Source organism: Microcaecilia unicolor, chromosome 3 (genome assembly GCF_901765095.1).
Source record: "Microcaecilia unicolor chromosome 3, aMicUni1.1, whole genome shotgun sequence".
NCBI lineage: Eukaryota > Metazoa > Chordata > Amphibia > Gymnophiona > Siphonopidae > Microcaecilia > Microcaecilia unicolor.
Genome location: NC_044033.1, coordinates 50594584 through 50615305, shown reverse-complemented (window position 1 = coordinate 50615305; position 20722 = coordinate 50594584). Strand labels below are relative to the sequence as shown.

Here is a 20722-nt window from a genome sequence, read left to right as displayed (position 1 = left end):
GACAAATAAAAGAAACAGGAGCCAGCTAAGAAGCTGACCCCCCAGAAATAAGGTAAGTCTGAGGGTGGTCACGACCACAGACGTGGCATTCAGTAATTTTGTCTTTATAATGGTCTTTACTATTTTGCCTGGCCTGACTTCAGGCTTACCTTGTCCTGTAGTTTCCCAGATTTGCTCCTTCTAAGATTGAGTGGTGTGAGCAGTGCTGTGAAGGGAAGGATTTTACCCTGGGCTGTTTTGCCTCCAGGTGGAGTTGGGGACTGCCACTAAAAAGTTATGGTAGCTGTTTTGATAGCAGAGCTGGCATGGGCAGGGGCAACTGGGGATCACTCCTGGCCTCACTTCATCGCTAAACTACCAGGTGTATAATTATGGTACAGCCAGAGACCCCCCCCCCCCCCCCCCCCACTGGAATGGTGGAGGGCCCAGTCATAGAGCTCAGGCTATTACAGACCTTGGCCGAGTCAGAAATCTGATGACTGACATAACTGGGAGCTTACTGGAAAAGTATGGCCTAGTTTGTAGCCCGGATTCAGGCCTAAATAAGTTAAATTAGGGAAAGTTAGATCAAGGAAAAAAATGAAAAAAAATGGATGATTAGAGAATTAAATTGGAAACTATCAGTTGCAAAGTGGATTTTTCTCTAATCTAAGTTAGAAAAACAAGTTGAGAAATGAGTGAATCATGCCAGGGTGCCAGGTGCAAGGAAATGATTGAGAAAAAGGGGGTGTCAACTTTCCAGTTAGGCAAGATTGTGGTCAGCCAGTTTGGAATTTACATTAGAGTCAATGGGAATGCATTGGTTTTCTATGTACTCGAAATTGTATATAAGAGAGGGCAAAAACTGAGCGTTGTAGAAGACCTTTTGACTTGCTGCACGAAGTGCTGCCTGTTTGTCCACCCATCTGCTTGTATTCCTGATCCTGCTGTATTGTTGTGGTAAGCTATAATAAAGGTAATTATCCTTATAGTCTCTCCTCTCACTCCTTTCTATAGAATGTCTAGAGAATTAAATGGACTTCTGGTTAAAATGCTTGATAAGAATACACATATGTTAGTGGACATTAGAAAGGCAAGTCACTTAACCCTCCATTGCCCCATGTGGGCCGCATTGAGCCTGCCATGGATGGGAAAGCGCGGAGGGCAAATGTAACAAAAAAAAAATTAATGAGTCAGATACGTGCTGGCACTTTATAGATGGCAGCCTTGTGAGGAACCTCTCCGGTGTATGGCTAGTTTGCCAACCCACCACAGAGGGTCATCGTGGGTCTAACAAACCCTAAATAAAAACATTGGCGTCCCTCTGTTTGTTTTCCGAACACTTTCCTCTCACTTTTTTTCTTTTCTTTCTTCCACGCAGTCTCTGGCCGCAGAGGGGATATATTCCCGAACATGCGGCGTCCAGATCCTGCGTTTGTTCTTTCTGATCTCTCCTTGTTACTTTTCTTCTCTATCCACCTAAGCTTCTATCCTTTCTGTGTCCTTTTTCGTTCTATCCTCTTCCTTCTCTATGGTTCTCTCCCTCACTTCTCTTCAGTTTCTCTCCACTACTGGATAGTTGTGTTCCGGTACTGGCCACTCCCTATGACTCTTAGAACCCTCTCTTGGACAATTCTGTCCACCATGCTGTCTCCTTCCTCCCCTTATCTCCTTTTCTCTTTTAACCTTTTCTTTTCTTTTTCTTTATGACTTCCACTCTGCCACTTAGGGCGTTGTCACTTCCTCCTTTTTTGCTGATGCACTTGCTTTATATTCTTCTCTTCTTTATCTTATTAGGGCGTTCCCTTCTTTTTCTCTCTGCCTGTTTTTGGACGCTCTTTGCTTTATTTCCTTCTAGCACATGCTCTTCTCTTTCTTACCTACTCCACGGCGCATTTTTGCGCTAACCTGCTGCATTTGCTTTCTACTACCTGTTTGTGTCAATTGTGTCTTCTTTCCTATCTATATAACCTCTTGGCCAGCGTTGACCCGGAGATCCGCCTTGTGCGTCGAAACTGGTAGCTGGCCATCTATTCTTGCAACCTCCTCTACTTTTCACCTCTGATATATTCTGGTCCGTCTGATCTCTGACAAGCGGTCTTTATGCTGCAGCGCTCTTGTTGCTAACGCTAGTCTCTGATCCGGATCTTGTCATTTATGTGGTCTGTAATAAATTATGATGATGTGTGTTATCCCAACAGCATTTGGTATGAAAAGTTGAAACAGTCCCTACACACTCTTTCCTGATAATCCTGGTATACTATCCATTTTTCTTTCTTCCTGTATAATTGGTTATTAGCGTGGGGAAACTTGCGCTTAACCAGCTGGAGCGTGGGTTCACTGTGCCCAGTCCTTTATCGTTTCTAAGGCTGCTTTTTGACTAGGTCTTCATGTGCCCCCTCCTTGGGGGTAACTATCGGCTAGCAGCTGTTCAACTATCATTCTGAGTCTGTTCTCTCTATAAAGAACAGCATTACACAACGTCCATAACGCCCCCTTACCAATTTATGCTTGTCTGGGTGTCCTGGTTTACTACTAGTTTTGTTTTATGTTATTCTTTTCATTTACGCTTGTCTTTAATAACTGTTATTCCACCTGTTCTGTCCGCCTTTGCTGAGGCTCTGCACCTCTGTGCTCTGTGATAGATTCATCTTTCCCTATTTTCTTGTTCCCCTGCCTGTAATCTTTGTCCCCGTCATTTGAGCTGAGTTGACATCTCAATGCTTGTCTTTTATGAAAAGTCTTGTGTCCCTTCCCCAGTATCTAGTTTTCCCTTCCTTTGCCAGGCATGTGCCAGTCTCTCTCTCTCTCTGTTTTCGTAAGCTCCCGCTATTTGCCAGCTCTGTTTCGTTTACCCTTTTAATCTGTTTAACTTGCCCGGTCTATCGTGTCTCATCTCAGCTCCACATCTGCCTGTACTCCAGAGCCCATGCACTTTTCGGTCACAGCCTTAACAATCATTTATTTGAACACCCATTGTGTATTTCTGATTCATGACCTACATGTGTGCCCCTTCCCATGGCAGTCTACATAATTGTGCAGGCAGTTTACTCTTCTCATCTCTCTCCCACCTTCCTTCCTTCTCCATAAATTTGTGTGTCCTGTTCTTTTACTTTCAGAAATTACCCCCCCCCCCCCCCACACACTTTATTTTGTTACTCTCATATTCTGTCTCTCACCTTTTTCTGCTATCTGTCTTCTCTCCTTCTTAAATAATGACTAGCAGGATGCTTAACCTCCTGAGCCTAAATTAGTTATGGGTAGGACCCTTACTCATCTACTGATATTCACGGATATCAGGAGTCAGATGAAAGAGGTCATGTTAGAGGAATATGTCTTAAGCCTTCTGGGAGACTTCCCTCGTCCATTTGGACACATGTCCATTGTGGGAGAGGGGCAATTCTTCCCGGGATAGAAAGGAAGAATAAAAACATATCTTTCACCTACCACTCTTACTCTTGGTTAAAATCATTCCAAATCATTCTAGCCCTCTGTATGTTGAACACTAATTTGATGAAAGTGGCAACTACTGACAGCCCAAAGCCCCCCCCCCCCCCCCCCCCCGCTTCTCTTTCCCTTATATGGTATTGGAACTTCCTGCTACTCTGATCAGAAACCACTGTATTTCCTGTGTTGTACTTCGAGACTTTTTTTTTTCCCCTTTTCTGATGGCTGCTATTAAACTCTTTTCTCTCAGCTGTCCCCATCGTGCCTTCAATTCTATTACCTCTTATAAGGCAAGCGGAGCTTTCCTTCTGCATGCCTCACATAGTTAAACTCACCACTTTGATCTTGCTCTTTTACCGTTAACTGTATGTCCCTGTGACCCTTTCTGGCTCTGTTTTAATGACCCAAGTTTGTTTGGTCCCGGGGGTTTTTCCCACTGTTCTGGACACCCTCACCTATATATCCTCTCCTTTGTGGGTCATTCTGAGTTTCGCTACAGGGCTAGTGTGCTACTGCTGTTAACCGGCTCCCATTTCCTCCCCATTTCTTGGTGCGTAGTTTCTTTCAGCTTCCCCTGGCTACTTCCTGGTTTAGATTTCTAATGTACAGTCACATCCTGCCTGGGCTATAATCGTCCCCTCCTCCTCTCCGTTGATCAGGCTGTGTGCCTGCAATTCTGTGATCATGCCACCAGGGGCGTAGCTAGACAACAGATTTTGGGTGGGCCTAGACAGGAAATGGGTGGGCACCAAGTGTTCTCTCCCCCCCCCCCCCCCCCCCCAACAAATATGTCAGCTGGTGGGAAAACGCTTCTTTCCACCTTGGCAGTCTGCAGCAGGCATGCATTAAAAACTGAGCATGCGCAGATGCCGGTAGCATGGAGAGTAGTGTTTTCATCACCATCAGGGGGAAGTTTTCAACTGGCGGAGCTTGGGATCCCCACCAGCTACCGCTAAACCTGTGCTACTGTTGGGTGGGCCTGAGCTCTAAGTGGGTGGGCCCTGGCCCACCTGTGGCTACGCCACTGCATGCCACTTTTAGGTTCACGCTGGTTATTTGATTTTACATAAGTCCCTTGTTTGCTTCGTGCAACCCCCCCCCCCCTCCCCCCCCCCCCCCCCCCCCCCCCCCGGCTTTCCTCTCTCTCTCATGACTCACTGCCTTTCTTCCTGTCCCACTGAAACTTCTGACTCTGCCAGTGTCAGAATGGCAGCTCCGGGCATCTCTTCCCCCGTCGTACCCAATCTATTAATAAACTCAGTCTACACATCTGTTATGGTCACACAGAGCTTAAAAGTATCTTTTACTGATAATCAAGTTGCCTTTGTGCACTTTATATTTCTTTCCCCTTGGTGGTATGAGTTTGCAGGTGCTTTCATTTTTCCTTTAAAATTGATTCACAATATTTTGCTCCTGAAATTGCTCTGACTTTCATTTGATGGTAGCCAGACCTCTCTTAAAAGAAATGCAGCCGTCTCAAACGTTTCTCTCTCTCTCTCCTTACTTCCTTGCCTGTATCTTTAGGATTATGTCACAGTTTCCGTTCGTCCCTAGACCTTTGCTTTCTAACCCTCTGGCTAAGGTACTGGATTTCTCCCCCGCTACCGTTTGTGAATTACAAAGCTACTATGGGAACTTCGTGCTGCGTCGTTCTGAGTTATACTTAGCTGTTTGTTTTCTGTCTCCTCCATATAAATTATATTACGGCACATTGAAGTTCCATGCTTTGCTCAAGTACTAGGTTTCATTTTAATGCTTTTTGTCCTTGGACACACCTACTTCCTCCTTTAACCACTGAAGTTTCGGATGCTGCTGTGCTGGCTTTCAATCTTGCCTTGAAACTCATTTTTTGCTTTAAAAACACTTGCTATATAGGCCTAATTTTACCTTATAATATTTTTGCTCTATTTTATTTCACGGCTAGAGTCTTGTAACACCCCAGGACCGGTTGCTGTCCAGGGTTTTGTAAATGCTATGCTTAGTAACTAGCCCATTGCCCAGTTTCATTAAAGCTGTGAAACCTTTTCCTGTTTCTTAATTTACCAGGAAACTCATGACGTATTGTATTGCAAAGCTGGTAGAAGGGTTTCTGAGCATTTTGGTTTGAAAAATCGTGTCTCCGGTACCAGACTGTATTTTATTTGTGTGTGCAGACATTGTCTTATTTAAATGTATCTGTAATCTGTTCCCCGTTAACTTGTCATGTGGCCACATAGTTGTTTGGGGGTTTTAATCTATAAAATTCAGTATTCTTTTAGTTCTGGTTTCTAAAGTTTTTTTCTTCCAAATGCTACAGAAAGGCTGTTTGTATGGCAACTAAGAACAGATCTGGCTTCTGCTTTGTAAAATCAGATACCTTAGTGTTTTTGCTTAGCGCTAGTTTATCACTTTAAGAGTAACAAGCTTTCTCACTACTTAATGCAGAGGTTAAAACTTTGATTGAAAGATCTGCTATGAGACAGTAGCTATGCATTAACACCAGCGTTGTAGAATCATTGACCCTCTCATTTCTTTTTGGAAATCATTATTGGTGAACTCATTGCAATTACACTTTATGAGTCTATATCCTAACCATTTGATTATGGTCTGGCATATAGAGATTAACCCTTGCATAACATAACTAAGTGATACACCAGAACCAAAGAAATTCAGGTTGCTATCATTTCAAAGCACAGTTAAGATTTTTTGCATTACAGAGGCTGCAGTACTAGCCACGCACAATTGCCGACTTCCTCTTCATCTGTTTCCAGAGGTACAGTTCTCAATAAAGTAATAACTTTCTTTCTCTCTTTTTCTCTCCTGTCATATTAATTCTATGAAGACTAATTACACCAGCATGAAGTTTTAATATGAAAAATTAAACTTAGTTTTTCTTTGATATATAGTCCTATTTTCAGTAGCCATAATGTCCAATGCTTGCAGTGAGGAATAAACTCAAATTAAGCACAGGAAGCACGGTTGTTTCGTGATTTCCCCAGGAACGAATGACAGGGATTAACCCTTGTAGTTCTTATTTTCTCTGAAGTTCATTTGTACAAAAGTTTTAAACTCAGTAGACTTTACATGATACAGGAATTAATTATGTGATTCAGATTTTTAATAACTATATGGATTTTATTTTAGATTGTGTTATCCTTAATAGTCTTTGTTTAGAATTAAATTCACAATGTAAGCTTACAGGCTGTCCCATTTACCATACTGGTCTATATAGACATATCCTAATGGTCAAATGTGTGCATTTATTGCCTTAATAAGATTTGTACCCACTACCTGCTACACTCAATAACCTGCCATTGCAGGAAGAAACATTTTTCTACGTTAACAAATTCTTTTTCATTACTGTCTTACAGAATAATTATTATCTCATATATATTGCCTTTGTCCAAATATAGTAATATAAAATTCTTATTTTTGTTGTATTTTTATTATTGCCCCGTCCCTCTTAGTAGCTTCTGTTGTTATATGGTTATCACTGTAACTTAAACTTATATTGCCCTGCCTTCTAACTTACCGACTCTGGCACTTGGTCCTAGGTTTGATCATAACCCAATACTACTCTAGAACATTGTTCTACATTACACTACTCTGGAACATTATTCTAGAATATGGTTCTAGACTGCCTTCGTTCTAGCATCTGCCACAATACATACTTGGTTACATATGTTTCATGTTATAGCATTGATTCTTTTTGATGTAAGTATGATACAATTGGTTCTGTGTCTATATTTATTTGTACTGCTCTATAACATAGTTCTAGAGCACATTACGAATCTAGAACATAGTTCTAGACTACTTTGAATCTAGAACCCACAACCAAATTTCAATACTGATATATAATTTTCCCTTTTTTTTTTTGTTACATTTGTACCCCATGCTTTTCCACTCATGGCAGGCTCAATGCGGCAGGCAATGGAGGGTTAAGTGACTTGCCCAGAGTCACAAGTAGCTGCCTGTGCCGGGAATTGAACTCAGTTCCTCAGTTCCCCAGGACCAAAGTTCACCACCCTAACCACTAGGCCACTCCTCCACTTTCCTGACGTGCAGGTGCCTGTTAGTGGCAATTGGCACCTGCTTGTCTGAGATTATCCCTTGATTTGGTATCCCTGGTAAAATTACTACTAATAATGGTACACACAGAAATGCTAAGTAGTAGTAGTAATGAACTGTTGAAATCTTTTCTTCCTGCTCTAGGTATTACTCACAGGATTGTTTGCATTTACAAACCCACTAGCAATGGTTTAGTTGAACGTTACAATGGGTTGCTTAAAACCAAATTGATACAGCAGCCTAACTAGGGAACTAGATCTTAAACAGTTGGCATTCCTGTGTTAACTATGATTCAATTTCATTAACATTTATTTGCTTTTATTTCCTTCATTTTAGGGGTATAGTTCTGGACTACGCATACTATGATGTCTTTCTTGCCCTTTATCAAAAGCTGTATTTCTACGAAGTATGTGTCTCTCTCATGTTTCTTATATTATGGTATATAGAAATTTCGTGTTTTGTTTGTCACCTCCTTCTCCCCTTCTTGTTTCTGTTTTTGGGTACTAAGTAGGTAGGCCCAGTTTTACCTTATAAAATTTTCGATTTATTTTCATTCCACAGCTGGATCCTTAGAACCTTAAGGTGTCCAACATTTCATCCCTCATATACGTAAATATACAGACAGGCTCTGCTGTTTCAGGCTGGAGATTATTGCCAAGTGCTTGCTTACATTTGGTCATTTAAATTTGGGTGATTTTTACTCCAATTCCCTATACTATATACCTTTTCTATTTCTATATCTTCATTTTCAAATACGTTAGAACAATTGACAAGTACTGGTACTTGCAGGGATCGCGGTAAAACACCCCATAAGGGACTAATATCTGCCTTTGGCAGGTTAACCATGGTTGGGGTGACAGTAACTAAAAATGTAGATTTCTGAATGTACACCTGTTTTAAGGTGACCTCTAGTGAGGTGTTTTGTCTTGCGTAGCTGACATATCTGGCCCCCTTGGATGTACTTGTAGCTGGTGTCGATCAGTTGATGGGGTATAACTACTGATCTAGAGATTATTCGGGTGGTGTCCGGCCTAATTCCGGCAGGGTATATCCTGGGTTTCTAAGTCTAAACACTTAGGAATGTTTGGGTGTGTATAATGTGTATAATCCCTACTTTTTCAGATTTTTTTTTTCTTTAGATACACTTACTAAATTTAACGCTTATGTTGGGCGCTTATATTGAGTTGTGTGCAAATGTTAGTTCTCTGTCTCTCCAAATTATGGGGATTCCTTTACCATCCATTTTGTGAGCAGTTAAATCTTGTACAAGTACTTTGATGGTGGAGTGAGTTCCTAGTTCTTTGGAGACAATGCATAAGGTATAGACATTGAGAGATATTTGAGCCATAGTAGGTACATAAGAGATATTGGAGTCATAGCAGATACATAACAGATGTTTGATATAGTATAAATATAGTTAGAGTTCAGGGACTGATGCTCTGCGGGGCTTCCACTCGCTGTGGGGCAAATTCTTGTGTTGTCCCTATGGTTGGTGACAGTGCCTAGTTAGGGATCGTTAGGGATTTAGATACAGTTAGGAGACTAACACAAACGTAGTTTTAGGAACATGTAAATACTTAGATACAGTTTTAGGGACTAACCCAGATTTAGTTAGAAATAGTATAGGGAATGTAGGGAATATGGTTAGAGTAGTTAGGGAATGGTGGAATGGACATTTGAGTCCTTTAGCGTACATTTTTTACAGTGCGTGTCCCCCGCTTTACCTATCTGTCTATCCAGCGCAGGGTAACACAGTAGAGGGGGTGTGCCGTGTTGTCTGCCCCGGGACGCTGGCGTGGGCTTACGGATTTCCCTGTGTACCTGTAGCTCGTTGTCACGTTAGTTGTGGTAAACCTACAGAGTTGGTGATTTTTAGTTGTATTTAGGTTTCAATTTCATTTCCTTTTTGCAATTCTGTATTCGGATTTCTTGTTGAGATAATAGTGACATGTGTTTTATAAGACTAGGTTTATTAGTACAATTTGACACAACCCACATGTCGGTGCTTTACCATACCAGAGTTCTGGTACCCAACTCATTATGCTGCCTCTTGAGAGAGTGATAAATCACTTCCCAGGAGACCGCAACAATCTTATAAAATTTTGACAAATATGGCATTCCTGGAATAAATTCCAGCCTGAACTCTCTTGGCCCCGTAATGGCACCTTTAATGCCAAAATTATCAAAAGGTTATATAACTTTGTTTACACATACGTACCAGATTCTATCCGTCATCTACACTGGCAGATCATCCGTAGATGGATTGACACTGTCACTGATAGCGTGATTCCAGACACGGTGGATCTAACCTCAGTACAGATATCTGGTAAGGTCGATCTTAAACGGCGGCCTGTTGAGCGGCCCCCTGCAAAAGTCATCACTAGTTGTCCACAGCTTGATCCTCGTTCCCGTTGCCCCAACGGAAGTCATCCCAACGTTCACTGTTGGCAATGTGACAAAGGTGGTCATTATACCTATGAATGCAGGGATACTTACCAGCCTGATTGTGTTGCTCAAAGCACAAACCGTACCAGAGCTTCAGTGGACTCGTCCAGTTCCCCTTGCCCCAGTTCCCCCAACCTGCGGCAATTATGGAGGGAACTGCATAATGAAAAATATTTCCCCCTGACTACTACCTGGACACGCCTGCCACTGTCATGTATGTAGACCGTGGCTATGATAACAATCTCAGAGACCAAGGTCTCCAACCTTACCGCCCGGACCGTAGAAACAATTACCCTGATTCTCGGGGAAGGCAACCCCGTTCACGACCGCAAGGAGGTTCATCGGATAACACTAGGCACCCTAGAGACTATCGCTCTCAGCCTAGCCCAAATCGTCGGGTCAATGTTGAATGTTACCGTTGTCACAATTACGGCCATTTTGCAGCCGAATGCCCCAACCTCCATTTCCACGAAGGGAGCGCCATCAACCTCCCTCAGACCCCCAATCGTTGCATGTCCCCCAGATGCAGGGACAACAACCCCAGAGAGATCCTCTCGGGGGCCCCAATGACCATATTAATGGTTGGCGACCCAGGGTCCTCTCCTCGCAAGTCAACCCGAACCGCCGTGCTAATGTCTGATGCCGGCGCTGCCATAGTTTTGGCCATTACGCTGCCGAATGCACCCAGTCACACCCCCGCCATGCAAAACTACTTCCCCCAATTATTCTGACAGTTGAGCTTCTCACTCAGTACCCCAAATCCATTTCTATATATGTGTATTGGTGTGATGTTTCTGTTTCTGTTACAGGTGACATAGGTCTGATGATAACCCTGTTTTTGTTCTATACTTAAAGGTTACATTTCAAGTTTATATTTGGTAGTACCATACAAATGGCATAACTGAGCCAGCAGGTTTTTTTTTTTTTTCATTTGCTATGATACATAACCCCCCCCCCTCCCCCCACCCCGGGATTTCTTATCAACTGCAGGGATGGGCGATCCCCGGAGGGTGTTTCTTTTATGTTTTTTTTATATACCTTAACTGACTTATTTATGCCATTTTGCTCTATACGGGATCCCTTTTACATACAGCTGTGTATTTCTCATTTTTGTACTGTTTACTGCTTTATCTGTTGCGCTGTTTAAATTGACGTGACATTCACTTATTTAGTTTTTTATTTTACATGAATATCAAGCCTTCATTCTTGAAATCTCTTTATGGTTTGTGCGTAAAATCTGCAAGCTTATCATTATTTCCTTGTCTAAGAAAGCGGAAATATTTAAAAACCATTAGCATACGGCATTTCCAGTTCTTTTGATTGTGCCGTTATATAGATGCAAGAAATATTCCCTTGAACTGGCCATTCATGGGAGCATTTTATGCTGCTCATGGATTTTGTAGTATTCTTGAACAAGGATTTGGTGAAGCTTTCAGACCAAAAGAAGGAATATTATGCACTCCACTTACTGATTCCTTTTTATTTAACACAGGTAGTCACAATGACCTGTGGAATGCGCTTTCTATCTCTCTGCCTTTCAATGCGAGTGAATGTGAGAAAAACTGGTGTCAGAATGTGCTAGACTATTCGTGTGCAGCTGTCCTGGAATTTATGCTTTGTGTCTTTGGCTCCCTGCTTGCTTCAACTAACTCTTGTCACGTGGTGGTTTTGTCTTGAAGCGATATGCTATTTCCTGCTTCTTCAACTGGTTGCAAAATGTTACTTAAACCCCATGTGAAGGTCACTCACTTATTGACTCCAAATTCTTTTTGACTTTTTTTATATTTCCTCCCTTAGAGGGGCATTGATCTGAAATTTTGGTTACACATTAATTATTCCACATTAATTATACCACCAAATATAAACTTGAAATGTAACCTTTGTAAGTATAGAACAAAAACAGGGTTATTAACAGACCTATGTCACCTGTAATAGAAACAGAAACATCACACCAATACACATATATAGAAATGGATTTGGGTTACTGAGTGAGAAGCTCAACAGTCAGAATAATTGGGGGAAAGTAGTTTCGCATGGCGGGGGTGTGACTGGGCGCATTCGGCAGCATAATGGCCAAAACTATGGCAGCGCCGGCATCAGACATTAGCACGGCGGTTCGGGTTGACTTGCAAGGAGAGGACCCTGGGTTGCCTACCATTAATATGGTCATTGGGGCCCCCGAGAGGATCTCTCTGGGGTTGTTGTCCCTGCATCTGGGGGACATGCAACAATTAGCGGTCTGAGGGAGGTTGATGGCGCTCCCTTCGTGGAAATGGAAGTTGGGGGCAATCGGCTGCAAAATGGCCGTAATTGTGACAACGGTAACATTCAACATTGACCCGACGATTTGGGCTAGGCTGAGAGCGATAGTCTCTAGGGTGCCTAGTGTGATCCAATGAGCCTCCTTGCGGTCGTGAACGGGGTTGCCTTCCCTGAAAATCAGGGTAATTGTTTCTACGGTCCGGGCGGTAAGGTTGGAGACCTTGGTCTCTGAGATTATCATAGCCACGGTCTACATACATGACAGTGGCAGGCGTGTCCAGGTAGTAGTCAGGGAGAAAATATTTTTCATTATGCAGTTCCCTCCATAATTGCCGCAGGTCGAGGGAACTGGGGCAAGGGGAACTGGACGAGTCCACTGAAGCTTGTGCTTTGAGCAACACAATCAAGCTGGTAAGTATCCCTGCATTCATAGGTATAACGACCACCTTTGTCACATTGCCAACAGTGAACGTTGGGATGACTTCCGTTGGGGCAACGGGAGCGAGGATCAAGCTGTGGACAACTAGTGATGGCTTTTGCAGGGGGCCGCTCAACAGGCCGCTGTTTAAGATCGACCTTACCAGATATCTGTACTGAGGTTAGATCCACCGTGTCTGGAATCACGCTATCAGTCCAACGAAGCAAACACCCACAGAAGGTGAGCTCTCCACAGGAAAACCAACGGTAGGCAAAACAAACAGTGGATCCAATAAAAGTCCTCTCACAATGAGTGTCTTCCTGAACAAGGTCTTTATTAACAGTAGCACAATTGACCCGACACGTGACGTGTTTCGGCCGTGAGGCCTGCGTCAGGGGTCTATAAAATAATATACATAAAAATGCAAATGTAATTAAAAACATAATTAAACCATGAAAATACAAATGACATTGTATACATGTTTGAACCATTAAAACAACTAAATAGAATAAAAATAGAATAAAAATATATCAAATAATGATAAATGAAAATGTTATGAATATATAAATAATATGAATATAAATCAATAAGGAATAAAATTATTCACATAGAGATAAATGAGGACAAGACATGAAATAAAGTGCTCAACAATATATAATGCCAAAATAGGGAACATACCTAGTGTTATCTGAAGAAAAAATGCCTTGTAGGTCAGATGAAAAAAACAGCACTAAAACTGCTAAAAGAGGTATCTAAAATAAATGTATAAATCAATAAAATGAATAAATACATACTATACATACAATCATATGTAGCAAAATAAAATAAAAGCAGGACACAGAAGTATGAACAGGGATCTCAAAATTAATATGCATAAAGGTATAGAAAAAGATGAGACTATGTATGTAAAGATAAAAAATGAAAAGTATTTTGAAAAATGTTGCTAAACGCCAAATGATATGAAAACAGACTGTTGCTAAGTACCACCGATGTATAAATAAATAATCCAGCTGATGCCAAAGCCCTAAAAAGAGAAAAAAAAACACAAAAAAGAAAATCAAAATACACGTTTTTATTATTCACCACATCTTCGGTTTTATCTTTTGTACTTAGCAACAGTCTGTTTTCATATCATTTGGCGTTTAGCAACATTTTTCAAAATACTTTTCATTTTTTATCTTTACATACATAGTCTCATCTTTTTCTATACCTTTATTCATATTAATTTTGAGATCCCTGTTCATACTTCTGTGTCCTGCTTTTATTTTATTTTGCTACATATGATTGTATGTTCACGCTATCCAAAAATACTAGGACTAGAGGGCATGAGTTGAAGCTACAGTGTGGTAAATTTAAAACGAATCGGAGAAAATTTTTCTTCACCCAACGTGTAATTAGACTCTGGAATTCGTTGCCGGAGAACGTGGTACGGGCGGTTAGCTTGACGGAGTTTAAAAAGGGGTTAGATAGATTCCTAAAGGACAAGTCCATAGACCGCTATTAAATGGACTTGGAAAAATTCCGCATTTTTAGGTATAACTTGTCTGGAATGTTTTTACGTTTGGGGAGCGTGCCAGGTGCCCTTGACCTGGATTGGCCACTGTCGGTGACAGGATGCTGGGCTAGATGGACCTTTGGTCTTTCCCAGTATGGCACTACTTATGTACTTATGTATAGTATGTATTTATTCATTTTATTGATTTATACATTTATTTTAGATACCTCTCTTAGCAGTTTTAGTGCTGTTTTTTTCATCTGACCTACAAGGCATTTTTTCTTCAGATAACACTAGGTTTGTTCCCTATTTTGCATTATATATTGTTGAGCACTTTATTTCATGTCTTGTCCTCATTTATCTCTATGTGAATAATTTTATTCCTTAATGATTTATATTCATATTATTTATATTCATACCATTTCATTTATCATTATTTGATATATTTTTTTATTCTATTTAGTTGTTTTAATGGTTCAAACATGTATACAATGTCATTTGTATTTTCATGGTTTAATTATGTTTTTAATTACATTTGCATTTTTATGTATATTATTTTATAGACCCCTGACGCAGGCCTCACGGCCGAAACACGTCACGTGTCAGGTCAATTGTGCTACTGTTAATAAAGACCTTGTTCAGGAAGACACTCATTGTGAGAGGACTTTTATTGGATCCACTGTTTGTTTTGCCATCACGCTATTAGTGACAGTGTCAATCCATCTACGGATGATCTGCCAGTGTAGATGACGGATGGAATCTGTTACGAATGTGTAAACAAAGTTATATAACCTTTTGATAATTTTGTTTACACTTATGTACCGATTCATCCGATGTGTAAGTTCTGCAGGGCTCCTGCAGCTGAGGGCCCAACCCTTGGTGAATGGTAGTCATCGCAGGTGAAGTTTCCAGGCCTCCTTCCCACTTTTGTCTTTTCTCAAGTTCCTACTGGCGATACAGAGCAACATAACGCCCGCGCTTTTGACATTACTTAACCTCTATTGTCATTTAACATATATGATTCGATATCTCCCATCTGTCTTGCTTCATCCAGATTATGCAAGCCAGAAGTGGGGATATAATCTACAAACCCCTGTTCCTTGAACTATACGAGAATTTGCCTTTTGAAATTTTGCTTTTTCACTTTTGGGTTTACACTTAATTAGCGGTGTATTTTCATATTAGCATTGTCTTTCATGTTTCTGCCTATTCAATTCAAATGGCCATATGCCCACCAAGATATAACAATGTATTAGCATGTATCACATGTTATTGATGCTATAGATATTTAGGTATCATTCAGCCATACAGTTATTTTGCTTATTCAACCATGGAATGCCTAGAGACTACCTTGTTCCCCTGTTTACTTCTGACTGCTGATGGACTATTTATGATTGTGCATGCCTAGGATAAAAAACATGGAAAGATCCAACGTTGTACGGCGCATGCCTAGGATAAAAAACATGGAAAGATCCAACGTTGTACGGCGCAAGTATTACAGCCTCAAGCTCTATCCAGGCCCGAAGGATGTTAGATCCGCCAAGGTCTTGGCAATAACCTTTACGACTTGCAAACTACAGGACCACAAGTCTTGGCTCCATGTGAAAGATATACGGGTTTACCCTGCCGCAGAACCAGATGTTACCAGCCCAACCACCTGAGAACCAGCCACTTCCATCATCCAGATTCTTCAGAGCTTCCACCGCTTCAACCACAAGCGAGAATAAAGAAATCGAAACCAATAGTTACCTAATTTGAGATTTTCAGTTGCTATTTATGGACATTATAGATTCATATTTTGTTTTTTCTGTTTAGCCATAATCCTGATTGAAAGGTTCAATTTTATTTTGTTTTCTTATTATTTCCTTTCTAGCTAATGACAGTATCAGCCAGTTATGTCATTATTTAACTTTGGTATAGGCTCACTTAGTTGCATGTCTCTCTGCAGGTTGGACCAAGTTCCAAGTGGGGTAATGGTAGCATTTTTTTTCCTAGGTTCTCTTCCTGTAAAGTTTCATAATCATGGGGATACATGGGACTGACCCATAGAATTGTTGCTACCATCTTGCTGTATAATGCAACCTTATGACTACTATCTGCTTCTTACTGCTTGTGATTGCACGGCCACAATGGGTAGTTGTAAGGCCCGGGAATTCCAACCAGCTCAAGGATTCTGGATATCTACAACCTAAGACAGCCTGCAAACAGAGTACTAACCATATATTTGTTGAGCCCATAACAATGCTTAATCGAAACCACTATTCCTTCCCAAGACCACTGAGATAGATACATTAGATTATCTCCCCATGCACTATGCAACAGATACAATAGAAGCCATAGAAAGACCTGAAATTGTTTATTAGTATGATACACCTGAGATTGATACTGCTCAAATACCTATACTTATTTCATGGAATTATGCTTGCAAAATCAATAGGATAAGCCTGATGAATTTTGTAGATGAACCCATAAATCTGTCCCATTCATAAAACCTTTCTTACCACAGGTTTGAGTAAGTCTCAAGAGGGGTGACATCAGGATTAAGGCCCGAGGGGTTGGGTAATATAAAGGGAATTCCATACACCCCAAATAATATATCACCTGAGAATGAAGTTTCCTATCTTGCACCATACCTTCTAGCAATTCGTAAGACCAAAACTCGCCCTCTCGTTCGATAGCTTGCCACCTTCTGGAATGGATGATAAGCTTGACGAGCTTTGTGTCACCCCCCCCCCCCCCAGATGGGGTGACAAGTGGGGAATATATAATTATGGTACAGCTAGAGACCCCCCACTGGAATGGTGGAGGGCCCAGTCATAGAGCTCAGGCTGTTGCAGACCTTGGCCGAGTCAGAAATCTGATGGCTGGCATAACTGGGAGCTTACTGGAAAAGTATGGCCTAGTTTGTAGCCCGGATTGAGGCCTAAATAAGTTAAATTAGGGAAAGTTAGGTCAACGAAAAAAATGAAACAAAATGGACGATTAGGGAATTAAAATGGAAACTATCAGTTGCAAAGTGGATTTTTCTCTAATCTAAGTTAGAAAAACAAGTTGAGAAATGAGTGAGTCATGCCAGGGTGCAAGGAAATGATTGAGAAAAAAGGGGTGTCAACTTTCCAGTTAGGCAAGATTATGGTCAGCCAGTTTGGAATTTACATTAGAGTCAATGGAATGCATTGGTTTTCTATGTACTCGAAATTGTATATAAGAGAGGGCAAAAACAGCGTTGTAGAACCTTTTGACTTGCTGCATGAAGTGCTTCCCGTTTGTCCACCCATCTGCTTGTATTCCTGATCCTGCTGTATTGTTGTGGTAAGCTATAATAAAGGTAATTATCCTTATAGCCTCTCCTCTCACTCCTTTCTATAGAATGTCTAGAGAATTAAATGGACTTCTGGTTAAAATGCTTGATAAGAATACACATATGTTAGTGGACATTAGAAATGAGTCAGATACGTGCTGGCACTTTATAGATGGCAGCCTTGTGAGGAACCTCTCCAGTGTATGGCTAGTTTGCCAGCCCACCACAGAGGGTCTTCGTGGGTCTAACAAACAAATAAAAACACAGGGATTGTAAGGTAGGTCCAGAGGGTTGCCTATGGGTGGGGGGAGCTTCTGGGTGGTGCAGCTGCTATTGTTTGGTCTGGGAAGGGTAGGGAGGAATACAGTGATTGTGATGGTGGTCCCCCGATGTGTCTAGATTATCCAATATTTTCGGTTATCCGACAACCTGTCAGTTCCATTTATGTTGGATAATTGGAACTTCACTGAAATATAAGTAAATGATCCAGTTTAAAAAAAACAAACAAACCCTGATTAATACCAACAATAAAGTCAGGCATTTAGAGATTATTTTATAACAGAAAGATTAGATTAATAGGGCAGAAAGGTGCCTATTTTTCCCTATTTTTCTTTGAGAGCAGATATAAATTTTAGCACATATTTTACATGTTTACATGCATGTTTTGTTAAATACGTATGTAAATCATAACGCCACTTTCTCTGCCCAAAGTCTACCCCTGAGCATACTTTATTTAAAAGCATATGTTGGCCTGCACCGAGTACTTTTATATGCACCTGATTTTATAAGAACTTATGCACAAAAATAATTTATAAAATTACCCTTCACATACATTTATGTTTAGTAAAATATTTGATATACCAAATTTTCATTTAGGGCCCTGTTTATTAAGCTGCGCTAAGGGTGCACTAGTGTTTTTAGTGTGTGCTAAACCCTAAAGACACCCATAGAAATATATGGGTATCTTTAGTGTTTAGCGTGTGCTAATTTTATGCACACGCTAAAAACGCTAGTGCATCTAGTAAACAGGGCCCCTAGGGATCCTTTTACTAAGCCATGTAAGCATCTATGCATGCCCAACATGCGCCAAAATGGAGTTACCTCCAAACTATCACATGGCTCTTGCAGTAATTTCATTTTTGGTGTGCATCTGATACGTGCGTCTGAAAAAAAACATTTTTTTCAGGCACGCGTAATGAACGCGTGGCAAATGGTGCACATAGGTCATTACCACCTGATTACTGTGTGAGTCTTTACCGCCAGGTCAGTGGCTGGCGGTAAGGTCTCAGACCCAAAATGGATGTGCGGCAATTTTCATTTTGCCACACGTCCATTTTCAGCAAAAAAGAAAGCCCTTTTTTACAGGTTCGCTAAAAAATGGATTGGTGCACACCCAAAATCCGCACCTTCACTACCGCAAGCCATTTTTCAGCGCACCTTAGTAAAAGGACCCCTTAAGGTATCTTACTTAAAGTCTTTTTGCCTTCTAAAGTACATTTTATTTTGTAATTTCAGATCTTTGTACATCTGAATGATAGTTACTGTGTGGTCGGGTTCCCTGTTCTGAGGTAAAAGTTTATTTGTTTGAATAGAATACCAGAGATAAACACATTTCTTGACAGTATACTAGTGATTTTTCATCTACAAGCAAGACTCAGTGAGGTACGCAAGTTGGTGATGTCATCTGACAGTGCCGAGATGAACAGCTCTCCTAAAGGACAGACTTAATGTGACGTTCTGAGCACACAAAGGCCTTCCTGTGAACAGCAGCCTTCTCAGACCCTTGGTTTAGTTTTTTCCACTCTGCCATTTGTTGTTTTTTTTAATTACTTAAATAAAAAATTATAAAAATAAAAACCCTTCCCACCATCTTCCCCTACTTAACCAAATGGATCAGGCTGTTTTTGCTGGCTCTTATGGATGCTTATAGACGTATTTCAGTTCATTCCAAATGTAGGCTGTACCTGCAAAACATGCACTCTTAGTATAAAGTCTTCCCATTAAGACTTTCTTCAGCTTCTAAAGTATTCACCAAATATCCTATAGTTGAGGAGGCCAAGCAAGGCAACACATGTAAACGTTCCTAAAACAATCTTCGTGGCACTTTTTAGCTGTAATAATAGTATTTAATGCTGTGTATGTAAAACATATTAGTATATGTTCTCCAGTAATCGTTTGGGTAAGTAGCACAGCTTGACATTTTACATTTTCCAAAGAAGAACATACCCATCTTGTTTGAATAGACAGGCCTAATAAGTAATCTCTACTTCAGTTGTGTAGGATGGGGCCTATGAAATTTCAAGTAATTATTACATACTAAAAGTTTCCTAAACGTTCCCTCATAATGTCCAAAAATAGGAAAAAAAGTATATAGGACAAATACTTTGTATTTATGCACAATGTTGATGTCCCTCTACAAGTCGTTGATGAGGCCCCACTTGGAGTATTGTGTTCAGTTTTGGAGGACGTATCTAGCTAAAGTTATAAAAAGACTGGAAGCAGTGCAAAGAAAAGCTACGAAAATGGTATAGGATTTACGTTGCAAACTGTACGAGGAGAGACTTGCCGACCTGAACATGTGTATACTTTGGAGGAAAGGAGAAACAGGGGTGACATAATACAGACATTCAAATATTTGAAAGGTATTAATCCGCAAATGAACCTTTTCTGGAGATGGGAAGGTGGTAGAACTAGAGGACATGAATTGAGGTTGACGGGTGGTGGATACGTGGAATGCCCTTCCGCAAGAGGTGGTGGAGATGAAAACGGTAATGGAATTCAAACGTGTGGGATAAACACAAAGGAACCCTGTTTAGAAGGAATGGATCTACAGAATCTTAGCGAGATTGGTTGGCGACGCTGGTAGTTGGGAAGCAAAACTGGTTTTGGGCAGACTTCTATGGTCTACGCCCTGATTGTGATTGAATAGGTAGGGATGGGCTTGAATGTAAATTTTAAGGGGCTTTGACATTAGCTTCAGAACTTTTTGTACAAGAAGAGTGCTGGGGAGAATTACGTGGTCTGTGCCCTGATAATGGCAAGGACAAATCAAACTCTTGTGTGTGTGTATGTACATGTGTATATACTTTATATATATATATATATATATATATATATATATATATATATATATATATATATATATCGCATATCAAGTGAAATGAGTTTATCTTGTTGGGCAGACTGGATGGACAGTATTGGTCTTTATCTGCCATCATTTACTATGTTACTATATAGACAGATGATTCTCTGTCACAATTATTTGGCACAAGCCTACCAGATGAACTTGTTAGTTATGATCCAATAAGGTATTGACTTGTTAATTAGT

The 20722-nt window shown here is 40.7% G+C and overlaps 1 protein-coding gene and 1 long non-coding RNA gene across 3 annotated transcripts in view; both read left to right on the top strand.

Annotated features, from left to right (window-relative positions):
* LOC115464260 (THUMP domain-containing protein 2-like) overlaps positions 1-20722 on the top strand; it is a 79118-nt gene that overhangs the window by 22178 nt on the left and 36218 nt on the right. Inside the window, exon 6 of the mRNA XM_030194660.1 lies at positions 18910-18962. Coding sequence (XP_030050520.1) covers positions 18910-18962 — 53 coding nt within the window. The remainder of the gene's footprint in view (positions 1-18909; positions 18963-20722) is intronic.
* LOC115465447 lies at positions 798-16356 on the top strand. Of its 2 annotated transcripts, none has more exons than XR_003941413.1 (3): positions 798-939; positions 7810-7879; positions 15502-16356. It is a non-coding gene; the product is annotated as an uncharacterized LOC115465447 (long non-coding RNA). The 2 variants fall into 2 exon arrangements; XR_003941414.1 differs by having other exon boundaries at positions 798-955.